We start from the raw sequence: 19601 nt of genomic DNA, 5'->3' as shown, positions 1-19601 counted from the left end.
CCACAGTGATATACTTAGAATGAGGAGTTTAATTTTTACTCTAAAAATACACACCGTGGTTATCTCCCTTCGCACACTTGTTGACCATAGAATGTCCCTTAAAGAAGACCACTAGTATTCAAGGGAAAAAAGCTACCTTGTTTTGATCTTGGCCTTGACACAGGGATATTTGTTCATAAAGCAACAGAGGTCTGGAGGGAGAAGGCTGGGGCATGCCTGGCAGCTGGGCTACCTTGTCGGCCTTTCCAGCTTCGCCTCAGCCTGTCCTAGGACCCGGGAGAGAACCATGGAATATCCCCATGCTCTATCTTCTCATTTTAAAAATTAGAGGTTTAGACTTAATTCCTTTTATCCATACCAAACCTTGGAATGTATGCTTTATAGTGTGAAGGTCACATTTGCCCCATCCTGGAAACCCAAGGTAAATAAACTCAATCATTTTGGAAAAATTTGAAGGGTGCAAAGTTTCCATTTGTGAGGCATTATAAGAATGCTTCTCCGTCCCAGCTGGCAGCCCCATAAACGAAGGATTTCATGAGCTGCCCAGGGTTTGCTTAATGAGGGAGCCACATTACACCATGAAACGTTTTTCCCTTTGGTGCCATCAATTTCCCCTTCTTATGCCACTGAGAATTCAGTGTGGCACAGAGACAGAGTTTATATAAATGAAAACTTTGTGGTATCCAGAGAGAGGTCAGGTCTAAACCGAGAGCAAAACGTAGAGATTTAAAGTTTCTCTTGTTTACTAATGGTTATTCAACTTCATAGAAAAGAAAAAAGACAAGCTCAAGAAATGGCACAAAGTCACGGATATTTACTCACCTGGTCGTAAGCATCCAATTCATTATTGAGGGAGTAAAGAGAGCATACATACCCAACAAACGGAGGAGGAGGAACAGGACTCCCAGGGCGTAAGACTTGAGTTCAGGGCTGACTGTCCTACGTGCAGAGACGAAGAAGAGAAAGGAAAAGATTCTTATCACTCCGCTTTAATTAACAGACGCTAGAGTCCTCCACTGCTGTCCATCAGAGCCATTCTTTAATGGGTTTTTGGTGGTGGTTTTTTTTTTCTTTGGCTTTCTCTGCCTAAAGTCTGAAAAACAACTAACTGCAGTGACAAGATAAGTTTAGGAACTTAAAAGTGTTTTTTAATAATGGGGCTAATCTTGTCATTGGAAGGAAGACATGCAAATGTGGTCCCTAACGTCTTCATTTAAAGGCGTCTTGCTTTTGCCAGGACAGGAAAACATCTTAAGTTGGTAGGACACATGTACTGGGGAAATATCAACTGGGAAGACCATTTCTCTTACGCTTCACAAACTACCACCAGCATGAACACCCTCGCAGGTTATTTTGTGAAATCAACCAGACGAGCATGGTTTGACCTCGCAGATGGACCACTTGCAGAAGAACCCATTCATCTATAACCAGTGTCAGCACCTTTTAAACTGGAAAAGTATCTTCACAGAGTCATGGTTGGTTGTTTTGAACTGACTCAATCACCTTGGCTTTGGTTTATCTAGAGCAGTCCCTTAGAATGATTCTCTTGCACGTTTTCTAGAACATTCTCAGAGTAGAACATTTTCTGGGATGGGCATGACGGTAGAGGAGGTTTGGAAATGATGACCAGTTCCAGACAAAGGGGCCCTCCCAGCTGATAACACATCTCTTTTGAAATGCCTCTTCCTCTTTGAAGCTAGTATTAATTCGACGCTTGTCCTCTCTCCTTGAGTTCAGGGACGATTTGTATCTTGTTCATCATGAGTGCAGTGACAATGTGCTGAGTAATATATAAGTGGGTGGATGGGTAGGCACATGTCTCCCACTCATGACCCAGGCTGGCCCATCTCTGATAGTGTGGTAAGGGGATGACCGACTGTGCACACATGCATCACGTCATCCTGGACACTCCTGGCAGAGAAACTTCCCTTATGCTATTCCCATCATGAGACCTTAGGGGAGATGGGGAGGTAAACACATGACTATGACCCCTGGAAGTACTTGGCTAGGCCTAGAACCAGTCTGGTGTGGCTGAGCCTTTGGAAACACCAGGAGCATTTCAATATGGCTGAAAGACCAGGAAGACCCATGCAACACAGGGAGGACCTAAGCAATCAATACTGTAGAAAATAAATGTTAGAAACAAAGTTACCATTGGATATCTAAGTCCACTAGGATATCTAACACCCAGGATACATAACCCAACTATGGATTTAGTAGCTAAAATCATATTCTTACATGACCCTAGAGATCATTCATCTCACCATCCAATGCCATCCATCCAATGACCTATCGTCTGGTTCAAGCCTCAAGTGGGCATGTCTTTGGCTTCTTGGTAGAGTGGCCAAAGAACACCATCAAACCAAAACAAACACAAATGTAGTTTTTACAATCTTTGCCCTATTTCTAAGATTTTCAGTGAAAACTAAAAATGTGTTATTCTTGGGGAAACACCCATTTGTTCTCAATTATAAAGAGTGTGATACAGGCCAGCAGGTCAAGACCTTCTCTGAGTGATGGGAAAATCACTCTCTGGCTGATGAAGCCAGATACCTGAACAACATTGACGATGAGATCAGTGTTTCTGGACAGAAACACAGCCAGTTCTCTTTAGAATGCACGTGTTTCAAGATCCAAGTTCTTCAGAGCTATTATCGGCTCCCTGGTTCTGGTTTTTGCGCATTCACTCGAAGGTACCGAATTGAAAGATATCCACATAAAGGCAAATTCTCCTTTTCAAGAAAACGTGCTGGCGTAATCAGCTAGACTACTTATCACTTGACTTTGCTTTCCTTTCAGCTCTCATGTCACTAGGAATAAAATGAGCAAGGTGTTAAGCTCTTCGTATCCTGTTGGGGAAATGGTTCCCACAGGGGGAGTCTTCCTTCTCAGATCTAGTTATGCAGAAATGGAAGGTTCAGGTCTGAATGTTACTGAAAGGTCCGGGCAAGGGCAGGGATGGGGGCTTAGGGCTACAACGTATGAGCTGAGGACCTTGAGAATACTGCTTAACCACTCTCTGGGCCTCCACCTCCCCGTCTGTAGAAGGGAAATGCTAATAAGGATGTAAACACTTAATTAAAACAGGAGCCCAGCACTGACTCCGAAGAGGGGCGCATGGAGGCGCTGCACGCTATAATGGGGCCATCACTCTGGGACAGGGCAAGGGCTAGCACACACCTGGGCTGTGCCCTCGTGCCTGCCTAGAACATCGATGATGGCGAAGTGGACTGGGATGGTGGCAGAATAAGGTGCTACTCTGGTCATCTTGATGGACACAACGTGTGAGCCTGTGCCTATGGGGTGGCCGAGGCCCAGCCTAGGTCATGTAGGCCATCTGTTGCTGACCTATTCAAAGGAAGCAAATGTCTCCTGAAAATCTCCAAGAGCTGTTTATGAAGCTGAGACTTGGAAGTGATTAAGATTTCAACTTCCTGTGTGTGCTCTGCCAGTCACAAACCGTGAGCTGGCTTTTTTGTATAGAAGTCATGGGGAGCGAAGAAAGGGGACTAGTCACTGCTCATGGTCATGAAGGTCATTTTCCCTGCACCTTGGTGCCTTTTGTGTGTGACCAACACAATATAACTTCACAGGAATTCCTAGTAATGAAAAAGAAGTTACCCAAAATGCAGCCACCCCAGACCCATACCTAGGATCTGATGGATTTTGTCCACACGCCTATTATATATAATCAACCTCCATATATAATTTAAATGCAACAGTTCCCTCCATAAATACTTTTCACATTCTTAAGAATTTTCATTATCCCACTGAACTATGGTCCAGCACTACAATTTAATTCATTATTCCAATTCAGGTTTTTCTGCTATTATAGTTACCATTCTAATAAAAATCCGCACGGAGCTGTTTTTCTGGTAGAGAAGTATTTTCCTAAGTGGTGAGAGGTAGGGTTACCTCATAAAAAACCTGAACATTTTTATGACTCTTGATTCACAAGGCTCTATTGCTTCTTTGAAAATCGGAGCGATAGGCTTTTCAATGCCCCCAGCAGCATGCGACTTGACCAGTTCTGCTGCAGCCTCGCAAGTACCGGGCGTGAATATTTAACACTGATTTCTCAAGTTTAATAAGTGGGGAATGGCACTTTGTTGCTGTTGCCTTTATTGCTTCTGCACATTAACAAGGCCTTGCTAATGACCTCCTCGAGAACATAAGCACGTTGCAGAAATGCTCTTCCTCGGGAATTCATCACGGAGATCGGGAAATGCGGTCGGCGTGGGGAGAAAGAGCGAGGAGCTGGATAAAGCAGCTGGGGACGCACGCGGGCATGGGTCATATTCAAGCATTGCATTCCTACTTGTATTTCTAGCCCCCAGGAGTGAACTTGTCACATCCCACTAAGGTGGGTCTGTCTGTGTGTGGTGTCATTTCCTCTGGTTCAACACAGACGCTGGGTTACGGAGCATTCCACTTCTACGTTCCTCACACTACTCTGGTGAACTTGGCAAACGTACAACATACTCAGAAGATACTCCACAGTTCACCTCGAGGCACCCCCCCTGCCCCCCCCCCCCCGGGAGACAGGGAGGCACAGACTACGCGTGCTCTCTCCAGCCGTCTGTATAAGAGCAGTCACTGCTGGCACACGCATGGCCTCAGTGGGACCCACACGGCTGCAGGAGGCCGGCAGGACAATGACGTCACTCCCCGGCCCCCCTTCAGAAACAAGTCTGAGGGAAAATGTGCCCAAGGTCGTGTGGCTGGACGGGGGCTGGACTTGAGGACTTGGCTAGTCCGAGGCCGTTTTCGTTTTACTCCAACAATGCTGCTCTCTGTAAATATCAATGCAGGACCACGGTTCCTTTCAAAATCACCTGCACGGTCTACTCTTGGAAGGATACGAAAGCGCATCATCTCCCTTGGGCCACGCTTTCTGGTCCCCGGGGAGGTCCGTGTCCAATGTAACAGATCCCTATCAGCCTGGGGAAGCTGGCTTGTGGGACTCACACAGTCCCCGACGTTCTGGCCTCCCGAGGACCGCAGACACCACGAGGTAGGCCGGGGCAGGGCGAGAGGGGAGCCTGGCTCGCTAGTCCCCGGATCGGAGCTTACCTGATGAGGATGATGACCGAGGGTGTCTGCGCCATTGCCCCAATCATGCTGCAGAAACACATGACACACAGAAAGGTGAGGAAGGCCTCTTGGCACCCGGGACTGGGGCATTTTCCAGGAACCACAGTCGTGTTCTCGGGCGGGACGGTCGTGAGGCACGCACAGCCGGTGAGATTCTGAAATGCAAGAATTCAGCCCTTTTAACGGGGGGCATCTCCCGTTTCCGAACCCAAAGCCATCCGTCAGCCAGAGCTGTCGTGGTCTAATTATGCATTCCGTGGCATTCCATTCATTAGGCCTGAGTAAACGAGTTAGCTTTTTAAGGAGGCTGAAAAACACATGCAAATAAAGGAATATTTACGGGGAGGAGAGCCCATGCCCCATCTCCTGTGTGTTTCATTTCCACATTCCAGAAGCCCTCAATTAGCTGTACCCTAGACAAATGCGTCCCCCCCCAATACAATTAGAGAGGAAACTGTGCTTCCACAATATGATAAAACATTGCCAAATTAATGTTATAATTACTTGCCAATTTGTCCTCTCTTTTATGCAGCGATAATTACAAAGAAGTGTATTAAAAGAAGTAAATCAGGGAACCTGCACGTCGTTGCTGGTTCAGTGCCCAGTGTGGCACTTGGAACAGAGGACGTGCATTGTCACGCACGAAGTTGCGGCTCTCGCGGGGCCACTGGAGGGGGTAGCTTCATGGGAACGTTCTCACGTGGCAGGGTAAGCAGAGAGGGCTACGAGACGCCAGTAGCTTGGGGCAGATCACGCGCGGGCAGCAAGCTAAAGCCCAGACCAGACACATTTATTAATACTTGATCCAAGGAGGGGGACAAAAAAAAAGACTGCATTCCATTTGATCTTGCAGGTGGACTCTTGCCCAGCTGCCCGTGCTCCCGGGTGCGGTCTGGTCCCTCCTTCATCATCAGAGGAATTTCTGATGGCCAGGGGAGGAGCAGAGGTGGGGAGAGGCAGTGCCAAGCAAGCGCCAAGCCAATTAAGGTTCGATAATAATAGTGCAGAGGCCTTTAATGAATATAATCATAAATGATTCATTGCTTTTCTCCTCGGGACTGCTTGGCTTTCAGAGCACACGCCAAGGAAAATCCTCCTGAGGGTCAAACAAATCCCCTTTGGCTTTCACATTCCTCCTGGTTGTCTCCGTTCCTCTCCATCCTCCCTGTCCCTTCTTTTCTCTTCCCACAGAACAGAGCACTGGGAGGGGTTTTTCTTATCCCATCAAGCCACATGTGGTGCTTTCAGGGGTGTCCAAAGGCCCTTAGGTGCCCCTTCCTCCGTCAGTGCCACCTGCTACGGCTGTGCCCTGCACAAGGGCTTCAAACCACGGGACAGAGGTGTGGGCAGACGGGGTGTGGGGCTGGACCCTTCTTCCTAAGCTTTGTGCCCAGAGGGGGTGCCTTGCGTAAATAGCCCAGGTACGGCACCCGAAGGCGTTTACTGGAATTGCCCCGGAGGTGCTGAGGCCTTGCCCCTCTGTCCCTTCCCACACACTTCTGCCGGGGGGGCTTCCTAGGGCTTCTGTAAAATCTCTCCCCTCTGCGAGGCCTCCTCCTGCTGAGCCGGCTCCCTCCAGGAGCGCACGCTCCACACCCCACGGCAGGACCTCTCCCACACTGCCGGAGGAGACCTCGGGGCTCCTGGGAGAAGGACCGAGTCTGAGGCACGCTCTCCTGAGCACTGCTCGGAGCTGAGACATAGCAGGTGAAGCTTAGCAGATGGTTCTAGAACACACGTGCGAACGAATCTTCCCCTGTGTGTACCAGGAGGCAGGACCGCTCCCCACCTAGAACTTAAAATGTCACTTCCCTCCCTACTCAGGGGAGGAAACTGTTCCCCCGCTCTCCTTGATCCCAACTTCACGAGCTGTCTACACCCACCACCTCCACCTCATCGCCCCAGCTCCCCCTCACCCCGGTGGGGCTGGCTTCTGTCCCCCACAGGCAGGAACCCGATCCGTAGCCTGACCCCGCCATCCACTTTTCTCTTCCTGGAGGCCCCCCAGGAGTGCATGCTCGTGAGCCACACTCTGCCCTGGCTTCCGCAGACCTTAATCCTCCCAGACCCACTTGATTTGTCCTGCCCCAGGGCTCTAAGCATGCTGCCATCTCCACGCTGACTCTGGGGGAAAAAATGCTCTGAGCTGGATGATTCTGCCCTGTGAGCTTGGCACTATTCCCCTTCTACGCTGGGAGATAATTTCCCTAGAATCCGCTTCCCTGCAGGGACGGGAGCTGGAGAGTGGCACGTGGGGGGACACAGCTGAGATTTAGAAGGCAAGAGTGAAGCAGAGGCCGCCACCCTCAGCAGGTCAGACAAGGGATGATATCACACCTGTGAGGGCGGCCAGAAGACATGGGTTGGCCCTCACATCGTGTTTACGCCCGCCCTCGCTCCCGCCTGTCCTGCTGACAACAGGGGCCCCGTGCCCACCTCTACGGATGTGGCTGTATGCCTGCTGATGTGGTCAGCTCCCCTTCGTCTTACTCAGCAGCCATATAAACAGCTTCTTGGGATTTTCCCACAAGCCCTCAACGTACCCACCTGAGCCGGTGTTTCTATCTTCCATTCATCTCACACCTCCCAGATTTTAATTCCCCAACTCCCCGTGTTCACAGCTCTGATTCCCACACTAAATTATTTCCAACATACTTGTGGGTGCTGTTTTCCTGACCACACCCTGACAGATGCATGTCCCCCCACCCCAACCCCCTTTCCCTCTGCATCTCTTAGCCTGAGAAGTGGTACCCTATTAACTCTATGGAAACCGGGTGGTCATTCCGGACCCCGCCCCTGACTCCCATGTCCACTCCGTCTTCCTCATGACTATGAGGCTAGTGAGGCCAGACACCACTGTGGTTTTGCTCCCTAATTTATCCTCGGCTCTAGAGGACGGGGCTTGGCTCATGACAGGGAGTCAAGAGCGATTTATCGAACAAATGAACAGATCTCAAGTCCTATTCATTTCATCGTACCCTAAATCCTTCTCAAACCCTCAAATCCTTCTGTCTCTGATTCCTGCAGCAGCCTGTGAGAAAAGAGCGGTCCAGGTCTGGGGGGGGGCGGGGGCTAAGAACCAGATGGACCCAAAGAGCACACAGGTATAAATGAGGAACAGGCTCCTCAGGGATGGCTGTGGTCCTGCTTCGTCAAGCATCCTAAGAAGTGAGCTCCGACGCAGCCTTTTAGAAATGTGATGTGAATACTGGAACTGAGTGATCACGGCCAGGGCCCTGCGAATGAACCATGTGCTCGGTGGGCTTTGTTTCATTTAAAAAGTAATCTGTAACTGGGACCTATGCTCAATCATAGATTTTTGCCCAATACCTGGACTAGGGCTCGACTGTGTTATATTTACCATAAAAGGAAACTGCCTGGCTCCTCTCTGCTCTGAGAAGTGGGAAACCCCTTCTGAAATGGACCCACTCCAGATGCGGTCTGTGCTCCTGCCCCTAATGGCATGGGGTCAAAATGAGACCTCTGTCTCCGACACGGTCTGACACAGAGATCAGCCCTCCCTGGTCCAGGGGGTGAATGTGTCCACGAAGCCAGTGTCCTGGGAATGGACTGAGTGGACAGCAGAGCTGAGCCACCACGGAATCTGCGGCCGAGACAAAGGGAGGGAGGTGAGAGCGCACGAAACCAGGGAGAGGGATGGTACAAAAACAGGCCAAGGGCAGCTTCCGGCCGACTGGAGGAAAATGAGGCATCCCTAAGGTCATTCATGCCAGAAGAGCAGAAGTGAGAAATACAGCCAGCGAAGATGTCAGCTTGCCTGTGCTGAGGAGCAAAGCTGCAAGTGGGTGGGTCCCTGCCAGAGGTTCTGGGCAAACCTGTATTTATTTATTTATTCAGATTTAACTTAATTTATTTGAGAAGAGCTGTGGAAGAGGCTGGGGAGGAGGTAAGCCAGAGCGTCTGAGCAGGGACTCGGATGGGTCTCCTTTTTGGGCAGGTGACTCAGTCTGACACAATGACCGGGACCCACTGGGTGGTCCCACGGTCTGGGGGGCAGCTGGGACTTCCCTGCGACCCTTCCAAGAGGGAATTTGAGGGAATGTGCTAAGCCTGTGGCCATATGGTAAGAGATGGGGAACATCCTTTGTTTGGGCTTAGGGGGCACAGAGATGGGCCTGGATGTCATGTGCTAAAGGAGGTGCGGGGACTCTGGCTGCCAAGGCAGTTGTGTGGGAAGAAATTTCCACCCACAAGTCCATGTGTGGTGGGAAGAACCACAGATGAGGACCACACAGTTTCACCTTTCCCACAACTCCAAGAGACGACTTTCCACCGATGGGGTTTCACACTACCATCCCAAATAGAAAGGAAGTGGGGCGACAGCCCTTCTGCTGATATTAACCAGGTGTCTCTGGGGGAGCCCTGAAACTTGCAAACGCTCCAAGCAGCAGGAAGCCAGAAAGTACAGAGCTAACCTGGGTGTGACAGAACGATCCACTTTACTGAAGGGATGACAGACAGACGTTGGGACCCAAATTCTCAGCCTGTCTGGATACAGCCGCCCCACGTGGCCAGTCTCGGATGGGTCTCAGAACCCGCCTGTAGACGGTCACGGCCTGAATGAGGTAGTAACCCAATGCTCTCCTGGGCAGTGCCCGATGCATTGAACTAGTAAGAAAGTACAGCAGGGTTGGGACGCCTGCGTGGCTCAGACGGTTAAGCGCCTGCCTTCAGCTCAGGTAATGATCCCAGGGTCCTGGGATCGAGTCCCACATTGGACTCCTTGCTCAGTGGGGAGCCTGCTCTTCCTTCTGCCTGCAGCCCCCCCACCCCGGCTTGTGCGTGTGCACACACTCTCTCTGACAAATAAATACATAAAATCTTAAAAAAAAAAAAAAAAAAGTACACCAGCCTCCAGGAGATTGGTTTACCATTCCTAACCTGGCAAATGCCCAATTTTCCATCCCTGTTTCAAAGGAAGGTCTTCCCAGTTCGCCACTCTGTGGGAGGGAATACGGTCTCTGCTGTCTCCAGGAAAGCTGGATTCTCTGTCCGGTGTCACATACTGAGGCAGGGGTGGGGTGGGGGGGTGGGGGCGGGGTCTGGCTTTCCTGGAAATAAGTGCATCCTGACATATCATACTGATAATCAGATGACCCCTGTGCTCCCAGAGGAGCTGGCCTGGCAATCTTTGGAACCAGTGCTGACCCAGGGGACAAAGTGGGACTGACTTGGAAATTCTACAAGACTTGCCCCGGGCACAACATGACCGAAGTACAACAGGAGCCACGACTCTGTTTGCAAGACCTAAAGCTGTGCGGCAATCTGAATGCCCGTCACGGGGACTGGTTACGTAGGCTCCAACAGAGCCACACAATGGAAGATTACACAGGCGTCAAAAAGGTACGAGAGCGTCCTTTCCATACTGATATGGAAAGAACAGCGACATAAAGTATTAATAACGAAAACCCCATGCACAAGGTACAGAGTAAGAAAGACCTTAGAGATGCATTAAATTCCAGTCGGGTACACAAGAAAGTAAAAACAGTCATTACTCGGCAGAGGGGTGGGTTGAACAGGAAGTGAATGGAAGACAGAGGTGGAAAGGAGAGTTTCCACTCTTTTTTTCACACTTTTGGATTTCTGAACAATACAAATATATCATCTACTAAAAAAAAAAAAAAAAAAGAACTCCAGAACTTTACAGAATAAAGAAGAAATCAATGAAGAAGAGTAGCAGTCGCTGGAAATCGTACTCCTATTCCACGTTCGATCATTAATTTAGACTGAGAAATGTTTCTATTCACATAGGGTGATGGGGATAAATAATTACAATAAAGCTGGAGACCATGAAAACAGAAAAATTACTCTTTAGAATCTTGGGCTAATTTTCTATTGATGCAGGAAATCATAAGCATGCTATTTTGACAGCTTGTATTACAAGAGAAAAAGAATACTTTTCAGCAATGTTTCAAAAATCCTGGCAAATGAACTTGTTTGTGTTTCGGTCTTTTCCCCCCCCACACGTGATACCGATGCATCCATTGCTATGAATCGTACAAATAAAACTGATTTTGAGGTTGAAAGATGACTTTTCCAAGGGGACAAGTACGGGGGTGATGAGGTTGGGTGTAATGACAGCCTCCTGTATTGAAAGGTAGAGAGTTACTCCCAACATTCTACAATGTTCTTTCTGGTTTTCTTTCTGTAATATATTCATTCAGTTTCTAGGCAGAAATGACAATTTCGATTAAGAGCCGGGCCCCAGTGCTGTCGTTTGGAGGGGAGTTTGCCACCCAGAGTGCGGAGACGCACAGTGCTCTGTGCGGCTGCCTGTGAGACCTTTGATCCCTTGTGCATGACATCCTAATAACGGAGGGACAGATCGGGACATTTTCCTTCCAGGGGCAACGTGCTTCTATGCATCCTAGACACCTATGGCTTCCCTCATGAGTCGGCCAAGTCCCTAGACCCTCTCCTGTCATTCATTACCGCCCTTCTGCAGCTTAGACTCTCCTCACTGCATTGGCCCAAGCCAAGCTGGTATTTTTAGGTAACGACCTCAGAGCTCAACACAGAGCACCAGCAACCCACGTGCCTCAAGGCAAAGGGGATATTGAAAAACTGCAAGAAGAAATATACTCTCATGTTCCCTTTCAGGGTCACTGACTGAAGGATAATGGCCAGGGAGAAGCACTCTGGGATGAAAGCAAGACCTCCACCCACCTTCCGCTCCCGTCACTGGTAACGCGGGAGCCGGAGCACATCCGGGCAGAGTCTTAATTATCTCCTGCAGGAGGGGAGGCAAGGGCTGGTCTTTGGGGAGCGGCAAGGCCCACGCTTTGCTCCAGCCACCTCGGGTAGGAAGTGTGGGCGGAACACAGAACGGGAAGGATGTGGCTGATGCTCGGGAACGGGGAATGAGTGCCGGGCCCCTACACTTCTCCCTCTTTCTCTCTTTCCTCCAAACGGAACCTGTCCCCAGAGCACAGGGTCCAAGCCTCCCCGCCACCCCCCGGTGCATACACACAGCACACACTGTAATGTCCTTCTGAGCCTCTCCACCGCCAAATACCCACTCATCCTTCATGAGAAGGACCCCGCCACTGCTCTTCCTCTGGGGAAAAATACGTGCATGCCTCCCTTCCAGCCCCACCTGTGCTGAACTAATTCCTGGTTCCCTCCAGGTTCCCAAATCTCTCCACATGTCTGCTTCTTCTCTGAAAATATAACCACCTATCCTTAAATGTCAGGTTATGATTTTTTAATAAAAAAGTTTTCTCCTTATTGAAAAAGGGACACATGTTCATTTTGGACAATTTACTAATATGCAGAAAACTTGAAAGAAACGTATAAAAATTAATTTTTCAGTCCCTAGCCAGAGGTAATGTTCTGTGAACAGCTAGCTACATGTCTTTTGTATAGATCTTTCCATGTAGAGATACACAAATATTTAGATTTTCCCTTTTCTTTACTAAAAGGGAACATAATCTGTATATTGTTTTATAATATGCTCTTTTCGCTTAATTGGTTAGCTGTTGCTCCTGGGTGTTCCTTTGTACACAATTCTATCAATACGTTACATCTCATCGTAAACATGAGCTGCTATCTTTCCAGCTCTACATCTCTAAGGCCTAGTCCAGAGCCTGAGATATATTAGATGTTCGGGGTGACAATGCCCTAGTTGGGATTGATTTCAGAATATTCACATCTTCCGACAAGCCATTGCCTGAATGAATACAGACTTGTAAGTCAGTTCTGGCAAATGGGGCCAGGCTCTACGAGAGAGTTTGCAAACTCCAAACCTTGGAGGGCAAGACAGGAAGCAGGGAAGAAAACTGGCCCAGGTGTAAGGGGTGGCCAGGGGTGGAGACTGTGGCTGAGGGGGGATCAGAGGTCTTGTCTGTACGTTTGACCATGTCTCAGCTCCAGCCAATTGCTGCCCTATGGGGGTGGTGGGGCAGGTCAGTTCTCATCCAACTTTTACGGAGAGGCCAGAAATCCAGATTGGTGTATAAGATGCACTGACTGTTTAAATCTCGGCTCAGACCAACCACACTAAGCTCATGTACAGGGCGGAGAGGGCATGTAAATTATCAGTTTGTTTCTTCTGTAATATGCTGATAGGGCCCTCCAGTCTCCAGCTTGGTTTCTCCAGCCCCTGAACACATAGAGGTGGGAAGGAAAAGGACATCGAAGGCTGGATGCTCAGTGTCAGCTCAGACCCTGTTTCTAGAAAGATACAATTTTAGGAACCCATCCCTTCTCCTGGAGCAGTGGTTCTCAATGGGGGGAGGGGAGGGATTCGGCCCCCAAGCAGAACCTACGGAAATATCTGGAAGACACCGGTGGTTTCAGAAACGAGCAGGGTTGCTTTTGGCAGGTGATGGGTAGAGCCCAGCGATACTGCCGAACACCCCACAGTCCCCACAACGAAGAACGACGCATCCCCAAATGTCAGCAGTGCCGAGGTAGAGACACTCTGGAGGGGAACAGCGGTTCTCAACTCTGTTACGTACAAAAATACGGGGCGGGGGAGGGCTTTCAAAGGTTACTGATGCCTGGGTCCTACCCCGCAACAAAGAAATCAGAGTTTCTAAGGAGGAGGCTCAGGACTCAGGTTTTAAAAGTTCTCAAGCAATCCTAATATGCAGGCAGGACTGAGATCTAGGAGAGTAAACAAGCTTCCTGCATTGCGTCCATCAGGGGCCCCCCAGCCCCCCACAGAACCAGCTCGGGGCTCTGCTTAAACAGGGGCTAGACACATCTCTGTCGCCTCCGTGGGGAGATAGACTAGTGGTCTATCATTAGTCCCCTACCAACTGCAGAGCTGGGCTTGGATTGACTTTCAACGTTCTATCGGTGGCTGATATAAGCCTTTTTTTTTTTTCCCTCAATTATTCAGTACATCAAAAGGCTACAACTTCCAGCAGTCAGTCAGCAGCATACCAACACGCTTTCCGTTGGAATAATTACTTCTGAGAGTGAAAGGTACAGAAACAATCTGGACAATATATTCATGCCAAAGGAAGCTTACGAAATTAACTCGCAATCTTCTTTGTCACCCCTCCTGGTCATGTGCAATGAGAAGAATTAGAAATTGTATACTAAACGCAGTCCTGGAAAGTTCCACTGCTCTCACTCAAGGAGATAGGAAATAAGAAAATAAGAAAACAAAACGCAAACCAGGACAGCAAGGCAAGTGTAACAGAAAACTACCAACGCTAACCAGATTCCCCTGTAACCAGAATTATTCGATTGGTGACTTATGCACGTTTAATTGAGTTGTGGGCAATTTTCACAGGTTCTGACGGAAGCTGTGAGTGGGTGAGGGATGAACAGGGAATGGCGCTTCAGCCCCAAAATCCACACCAGCCAACTGACCCGCCTGCCAATTGCTATTCAAGGGAGTAGTATCCTCACCCGTGGCTCCCTGGAGTCGGCACGTGGCCTCCAGCCAGGTGTTCAGGAAGCCTGGGGCCTTTATGCAGAGCCATGGCTGGCACTGGAAATGCAAGGGTCCGCAAGAGAACCCCATCCCTGGACGCGGGAGCCTAGGGAGGCAGACGCAGGAGTAAAGAACCTGTTTGACTGGGGGCGGGAGGGTCTAACCTTGCCAGACAGTAGGTACTGGAGGACTCTGTAGGATGGGGCGCTAATGCAGCCCGGGAAGAAGTGAAGAGCGGGGAGCAGGCTTCTCAGCTGCAGGTAAAGAATGATTACGCATCTGAAGGGCTTCATGGAGGACTCTCCTTGCTAAAAGGAGCAGCATGTGTAAAGGTCCGGAGGTAAGGGCAGAGCTGGGTGTGTTGGGGAAACCCTAGGAAGTTCAACACAGCAAGTTGTTCTTTAACAAGTGGGAGGAGTGGGGAAGTTGAGGCTTGAGAGGCAGCAGAGCCAACCTGGGTGGGTGGAGGGTCCTGAGTGTGGAGTATGCACGAAGAGGTTTTTTCAAGGAGGGAGAAGGTGAGAATCCCAAAGAGGTAAGTGACAGAGTCAGAGGAAGACATGGGTTGGTGTCGGACAGACCTAACGTCAACGCCAGTGCCACCACGTTCTGCATGACCTGGGGCAAGGGACTAGTCCGTAATCAGGGAGTAAAAATGACACCCCCAGCCTCGGGCTGCTGTGAGGATCAGTGAGATAAGATGCACAGAGCTGGGGGGCAGGTGGTGGAGAGGCCGCACCCGACGCTGGAGAGCCAGGGGACTCCAGCAGACGGCGAAGGAATAATACGAGAAGGGAAGGAAGAGGGTGGAGGAAGCCTTCACTTCACGGAAAAGCTTTTCTGGGAGATCAGAGACAAGAAAAGTAGGAACGAAGGAGGGAGTGAATTCACCAGGAATATAACCCACCATTTGGCATTTTCTCAAAATACTGCAGCAGAGACTGAAAAGACTGCAATTGCTTTTTGCTCAGTTTTGGACGGTGGCCTGAGATTTCTTTGACTCTAGGCCAAGCTGTCATGGGCCGTGAGTGACAGGTGGAAGGCCTGTTGCCTGGCCCACGTGGGCTCTTGAAAAAGTTCGCTGCTGTGATGAGCTCTACAGTTAGGGGTGTTTTGAAGGCTAGATTGTCACAAGGGCCCCTTTCCAGGATACGCGCGGCTCTGTGTCCCCAAATCCCTCATTCATCCTGAGATCTGCCTCCATGGGGGAGAAATGCGACTCTCACCCAGCCCTGGGGCCCGGGGCTGTCTCAGTCTTTGACTTGTAATCGCAGGAGGAGAACCTCTCTGCTTTGAGGACAACACGAGGTCTCCAGTAATGTGAAGAAAAGGCAGGTGTCTGGTGAAGAAAGGATGTGTCCAGAGGGAAGCAGAGAAACTCACTATCCAGTAATTGCATTCCGCAGCTTGCTGTTTCAGCAGCTGGAAGCAGTCATGGGCCTGGTTAGGCTCTTATTCAATAAGACTCTTGCACATGTAAGATCTAGGGAAATGCAATTTTTAAGACAATTTTTTTGCGGGGGGGGTCAGAGAATGCTCTGGAATAGAGACTTGTTTGGTCTCAGGACACCAGCCTATACGGAATCCATTTAATTCTTGAAACAGAACAATAACCAAAACTGATTTATATAACTTTTTGGATATTAAAATGTTAATAAAATTGTTGTCATGAAAACGAATAGCTTGTATTTTTATTTTAACTATTCGTAAGGCCTCATCCTTTTTTTAAATTTCATTTCCACTCACATAAAGAAATTGCTTTATCATCTAATTTAAAAAAAAATCAGTTTCTCTCCCCCCCCACTCCTCCCCCCGCCCATGGCGATTTATTTTCTCTACAGAAAAATGTTAATAACTGGCCAGGAATCTAAATGTTAAAAGCAAAGAAAAATGAAATCTTTGGAGATGAAAATAAGTGATCGATTTTTTTTCTTTCAGAGAAATTGCCGCTCCCCAAAGACACAGAATAGGAAAAGGAGAAACAAATAATTACAACTCCAACTTCCTTTAAAGCAGCCACTCAGCTCTTCTTCTCGTCTTTCTCCTCATCTAGACATTCCTGGACATTTCTGGAGCACTTCTAGATGCCAGCCCTCACTCGGGAAACTCACAGATCAGAGCAGATGACAGATACTTTTAGCAGATCAGTGGAGTGAAATGAGCAAGCAGCCTCCCGCAGAGACAGGTGCCAAGAACTGCAGAGGCAAGAACACCAAAGATAAAGAAGGGAAGGGATGGCTTCGCAGAGAAGGGGTAATTCGAGGAGGGTATGGACAGGTGAGTTGTCCAAATGGAGAGAGAAGGATGCAAAGACATCTGTGGTGGAGGGGACGCTGAATATCACAAACGAGAAGCAAGTAGAGCTGAAGAGAGTGGCCGAGGATGGACGTGTGCTGAAGACACATACAAAGCCAGTGCAGTGCCTAGATCTTATCTTGTAGGTGACAGGGTAGCACGAGAAGGGGTCCTTTGCAGTGTTTCACAAGTCATTTTGGCTGCAGTACAGAAGATGGACCAGAAGGGGGCCACCCTAAGCAGTGAGGCCAGTTAGGCAACTACCACTCTGGTCTAAGGGAGATATGAGGAGGGCCCACACACCAGGGCGGTGGGGATGTGGATGCAGAAGACAGGCAGGTGTGAGACACACCTGGAAGGGAGGATCAGTGTGACTCGATGACCAGTCCCTTAGCATCACGTTTTCACGAAGAGCACATGGAAAACTGTATGTAGGCTGATAGCCAATTGGACAATTCACGTTGAGAAGGAAAAACAAACAAAACTCCCAAAACCCAAAAAACCAAAAAGCAAAACAAAACAAAGTTTAGTGGGGGATGGAAAAAGGTGGGAGAGGGATCTAGTTGAGAATAAAAAGGTGAAGAGAACTAAGTAAGGAAGAGGTTAGTGTCAGTCTCAGGCTTGGAAGAAGTCGTCTCTGATCAATGGTTTTCTAGCATACTTCTGTTGATGGGGAGCTCATTACCCGTAGAATCAGGCTGCTTCACGGATACCCGTGGTGAGCGCCTTGAACCAGAATCTTTTTCCTCTGGCTCCATGAGTATAGCTTCCTTTGAAATTTTTACTTTCATGGCTCCGTGACACTTTTTGGAAACCTATTTGAGTTAGCAGGAAGGCCTGAATGATCTGGCATCCTCCCCGCCTGCTGACAGAGGACCCTCCGCCACAGCGTGGTGGAGTCTGAGCAAAAGTCACGATGCAGGCACACAACAGAACGCATGTGGTTGCCTCCTGCTGTCCCTGACCATGGGTTTTAAGCTACTCTGGCTCCCGAGTCCCCTGCCCCAGCCCACCCCGCCAGAAAATCACCAATACCGTGCTGTTGCAGCCGGCAAAGCAGGCCGACAGGTAGGTGATGCCGTCTGCCCCACACACTGGAGTGAAGGAGTCGGTTTGGCATTCACAGTTTTTATTGCAGGGCGAGTAGGGGTCCAGGGCCGAGCCAGGGGCTGAGCTGGAACAGAGAGGAAACACGGAACCCATCAGAGGAAGGGCAACTTGTATTGGATCTCCCCAGTGACAGCCTTCCACCCTCTGCTGGGCCGGCACCCCTTCCTTCTCCTCCTGCAGTCTCACCCCTCCCTGTCCTGCAAGGACCCGCCCAGCGCCACCGCGGAGAGCCGTGCACCGTGGTACCAGACACGGAAGGGGCCTCTTCTTTATTATTTGCACCAGTGTGCCCTCCGGGCTGATGGCAGCCCAGGCTCAGCTCAGGGCCACCTCCTCCATGCCGCTGCTCATGATTCCTGCAGCCTCAGCCCGCTCCCCCTTCTCTGGCCCGACATCACCCGCGGGCACAGCTGGACACTGACTTCTCCCCTCCTTGGGTCAGCCCTCGTCTCTCTTTCATCCCTCCCCCCAGCAGGCGGCAAGCCTCGTGATGCTTCGCACACCGCTACCCCTAGACTGGATTCGATAACTCCGTCTGTTTGATTGATTCGACTTCCTGAGAAAAATAACACGAGTTATTTTAAATTTCCTTTTGTACCATTAAAGGCACAATTACCTAGAGCACGCAAACTGCGAAGGGGAAAAGGATGGAGTGGGTGTTTTTAGCTCTGTAAGAGAGGAAGCGTCTCTTCCCAGCACCGTTATTTTCAGGGGAGCCTCCTCGGGTTCAGAGCACTTCCTAGTAATGAGGATGACGGTGATATCTGACAATTTATGTGCCGGGCACTGTTCACGCTACTGCCTGTAATATTGTACTTATTCTCAGTGTGACCCGTGGGGTTGACAGAGAAGGAAACGGAGGCAGAGCGAGGCTGAGTCACCTGTCCGAGTATATATCTAACGTGTACATGGGGAAAGCAGGGGTGGGGAGGGTGGCGACTGAAGCTCTACCAATTTGGGCGGAGCTGGCAGTTGGACTGTAGGCTCTGAGCTTTTTTTTTTTCTTTTTTAATGAAGATCTTCATTATCGTAAGACCCTGTGCTTTGAAGCACTACCAGTTTACTACTTGAGAGCTGGAACAGAAGGCTGGCGGTCGTTCCCTCCAAATGCTGTTATTTATGGCAAGCACACACCAGAAGGTGCCACACTGGGGAGAGGGAGGAAATGGGGCTGGGCTGGGGGGCAGAAGAGGCCATGGTGATGGTCTCAGGGATGGAGGGGCACACAGTGCCTGGGCTGTGCATGGATGTACGGACAACTGCCCCCGCCTGTGTTCTCCCATTCAGCCTGCTTGACCTTGTCGGGGGGCAGATAAGCCCGGCTCTCCTGTATCTTCTGGATACAGGACTACAGGAGAAAGCCCGATGGCCTGCCTGGAGGAGGAGACTGGTGTGAGGAGGAACTGGTATCCTGCAGGTTGACTCTGCTGCAGCCCTGATGCTCCAGACTGATCCCCAAGCAGCTTCAGAGTCTCACGCAGAAAAGGGGACAGCTGTTGACGCTGGACACGAAAGTGCTCTCCATAATTTCCTCTGGGGCAGTTCTGACTGGATTCTAAGTCAAAGTCTTGGGACGATAACTAGAAACAAGGTGTCCCATAAGAACCAGCTTCCTTCCCTTCTCCCTCTTTTCTTTTATTATCCACCCTCTTCTCCCTCCCATACTTATCAACACCTACTCTGGGCGAGACCC

The 19601-nt window shown here is 49.7% G+C and overlaps 1 protein-coding gene across 3 annotated transcripts in view; it reads right to left on the bottom strand.

The window, feature by feature from the left end:
* Positions 1–19601, bottom strand: part of SLCO3A1 (solute carrier organic anion transporter family member 3A1) — a 297991-nt gene that overhangs the window by 25803 nt on the left and 252587 nt on the right. For all 3 annotated transcript variants that reach the window (XM_045813068.2, XM_045813069.2, XM_087856656.1), the window contains exons 7-9: positions 17834–17972; positions 5074–5249; positions 875–939 (exon numbers count right to left, since the gene is read on the bottom strand). In XM_045813068.2, the coding sequence (XP_045669024.1) occupies positions 875–939; positions 5074–5249; positions 17834–17972 (380 nt within the window). The remainder of the gene's footprint in view (positions 1–874; positions 940–5073; positions 5250–17833; positions 17973–19601) is intronic.

The sequence above is a fragment of the Ursus americanus genome, chromosome 28 (assembly GCF_024610735.1).
Source record: "Ursus americanus isolate L20-20 chromosome 28, mUrsAme1.1.p, whole genome shotgun sequence".
Taxonomy (NCBI): domain Eukaryota; kingdom Metazoa; phylum Chordata; class Mammalia; order Carnivora; family Ursidae; genus Ursus; species Ursus americanus.
The sequence above is the reverse complement of the archived record's forward strand: the minus strand, read 5'-3'. Positions and strand labels throughout refer to the sequence as shown.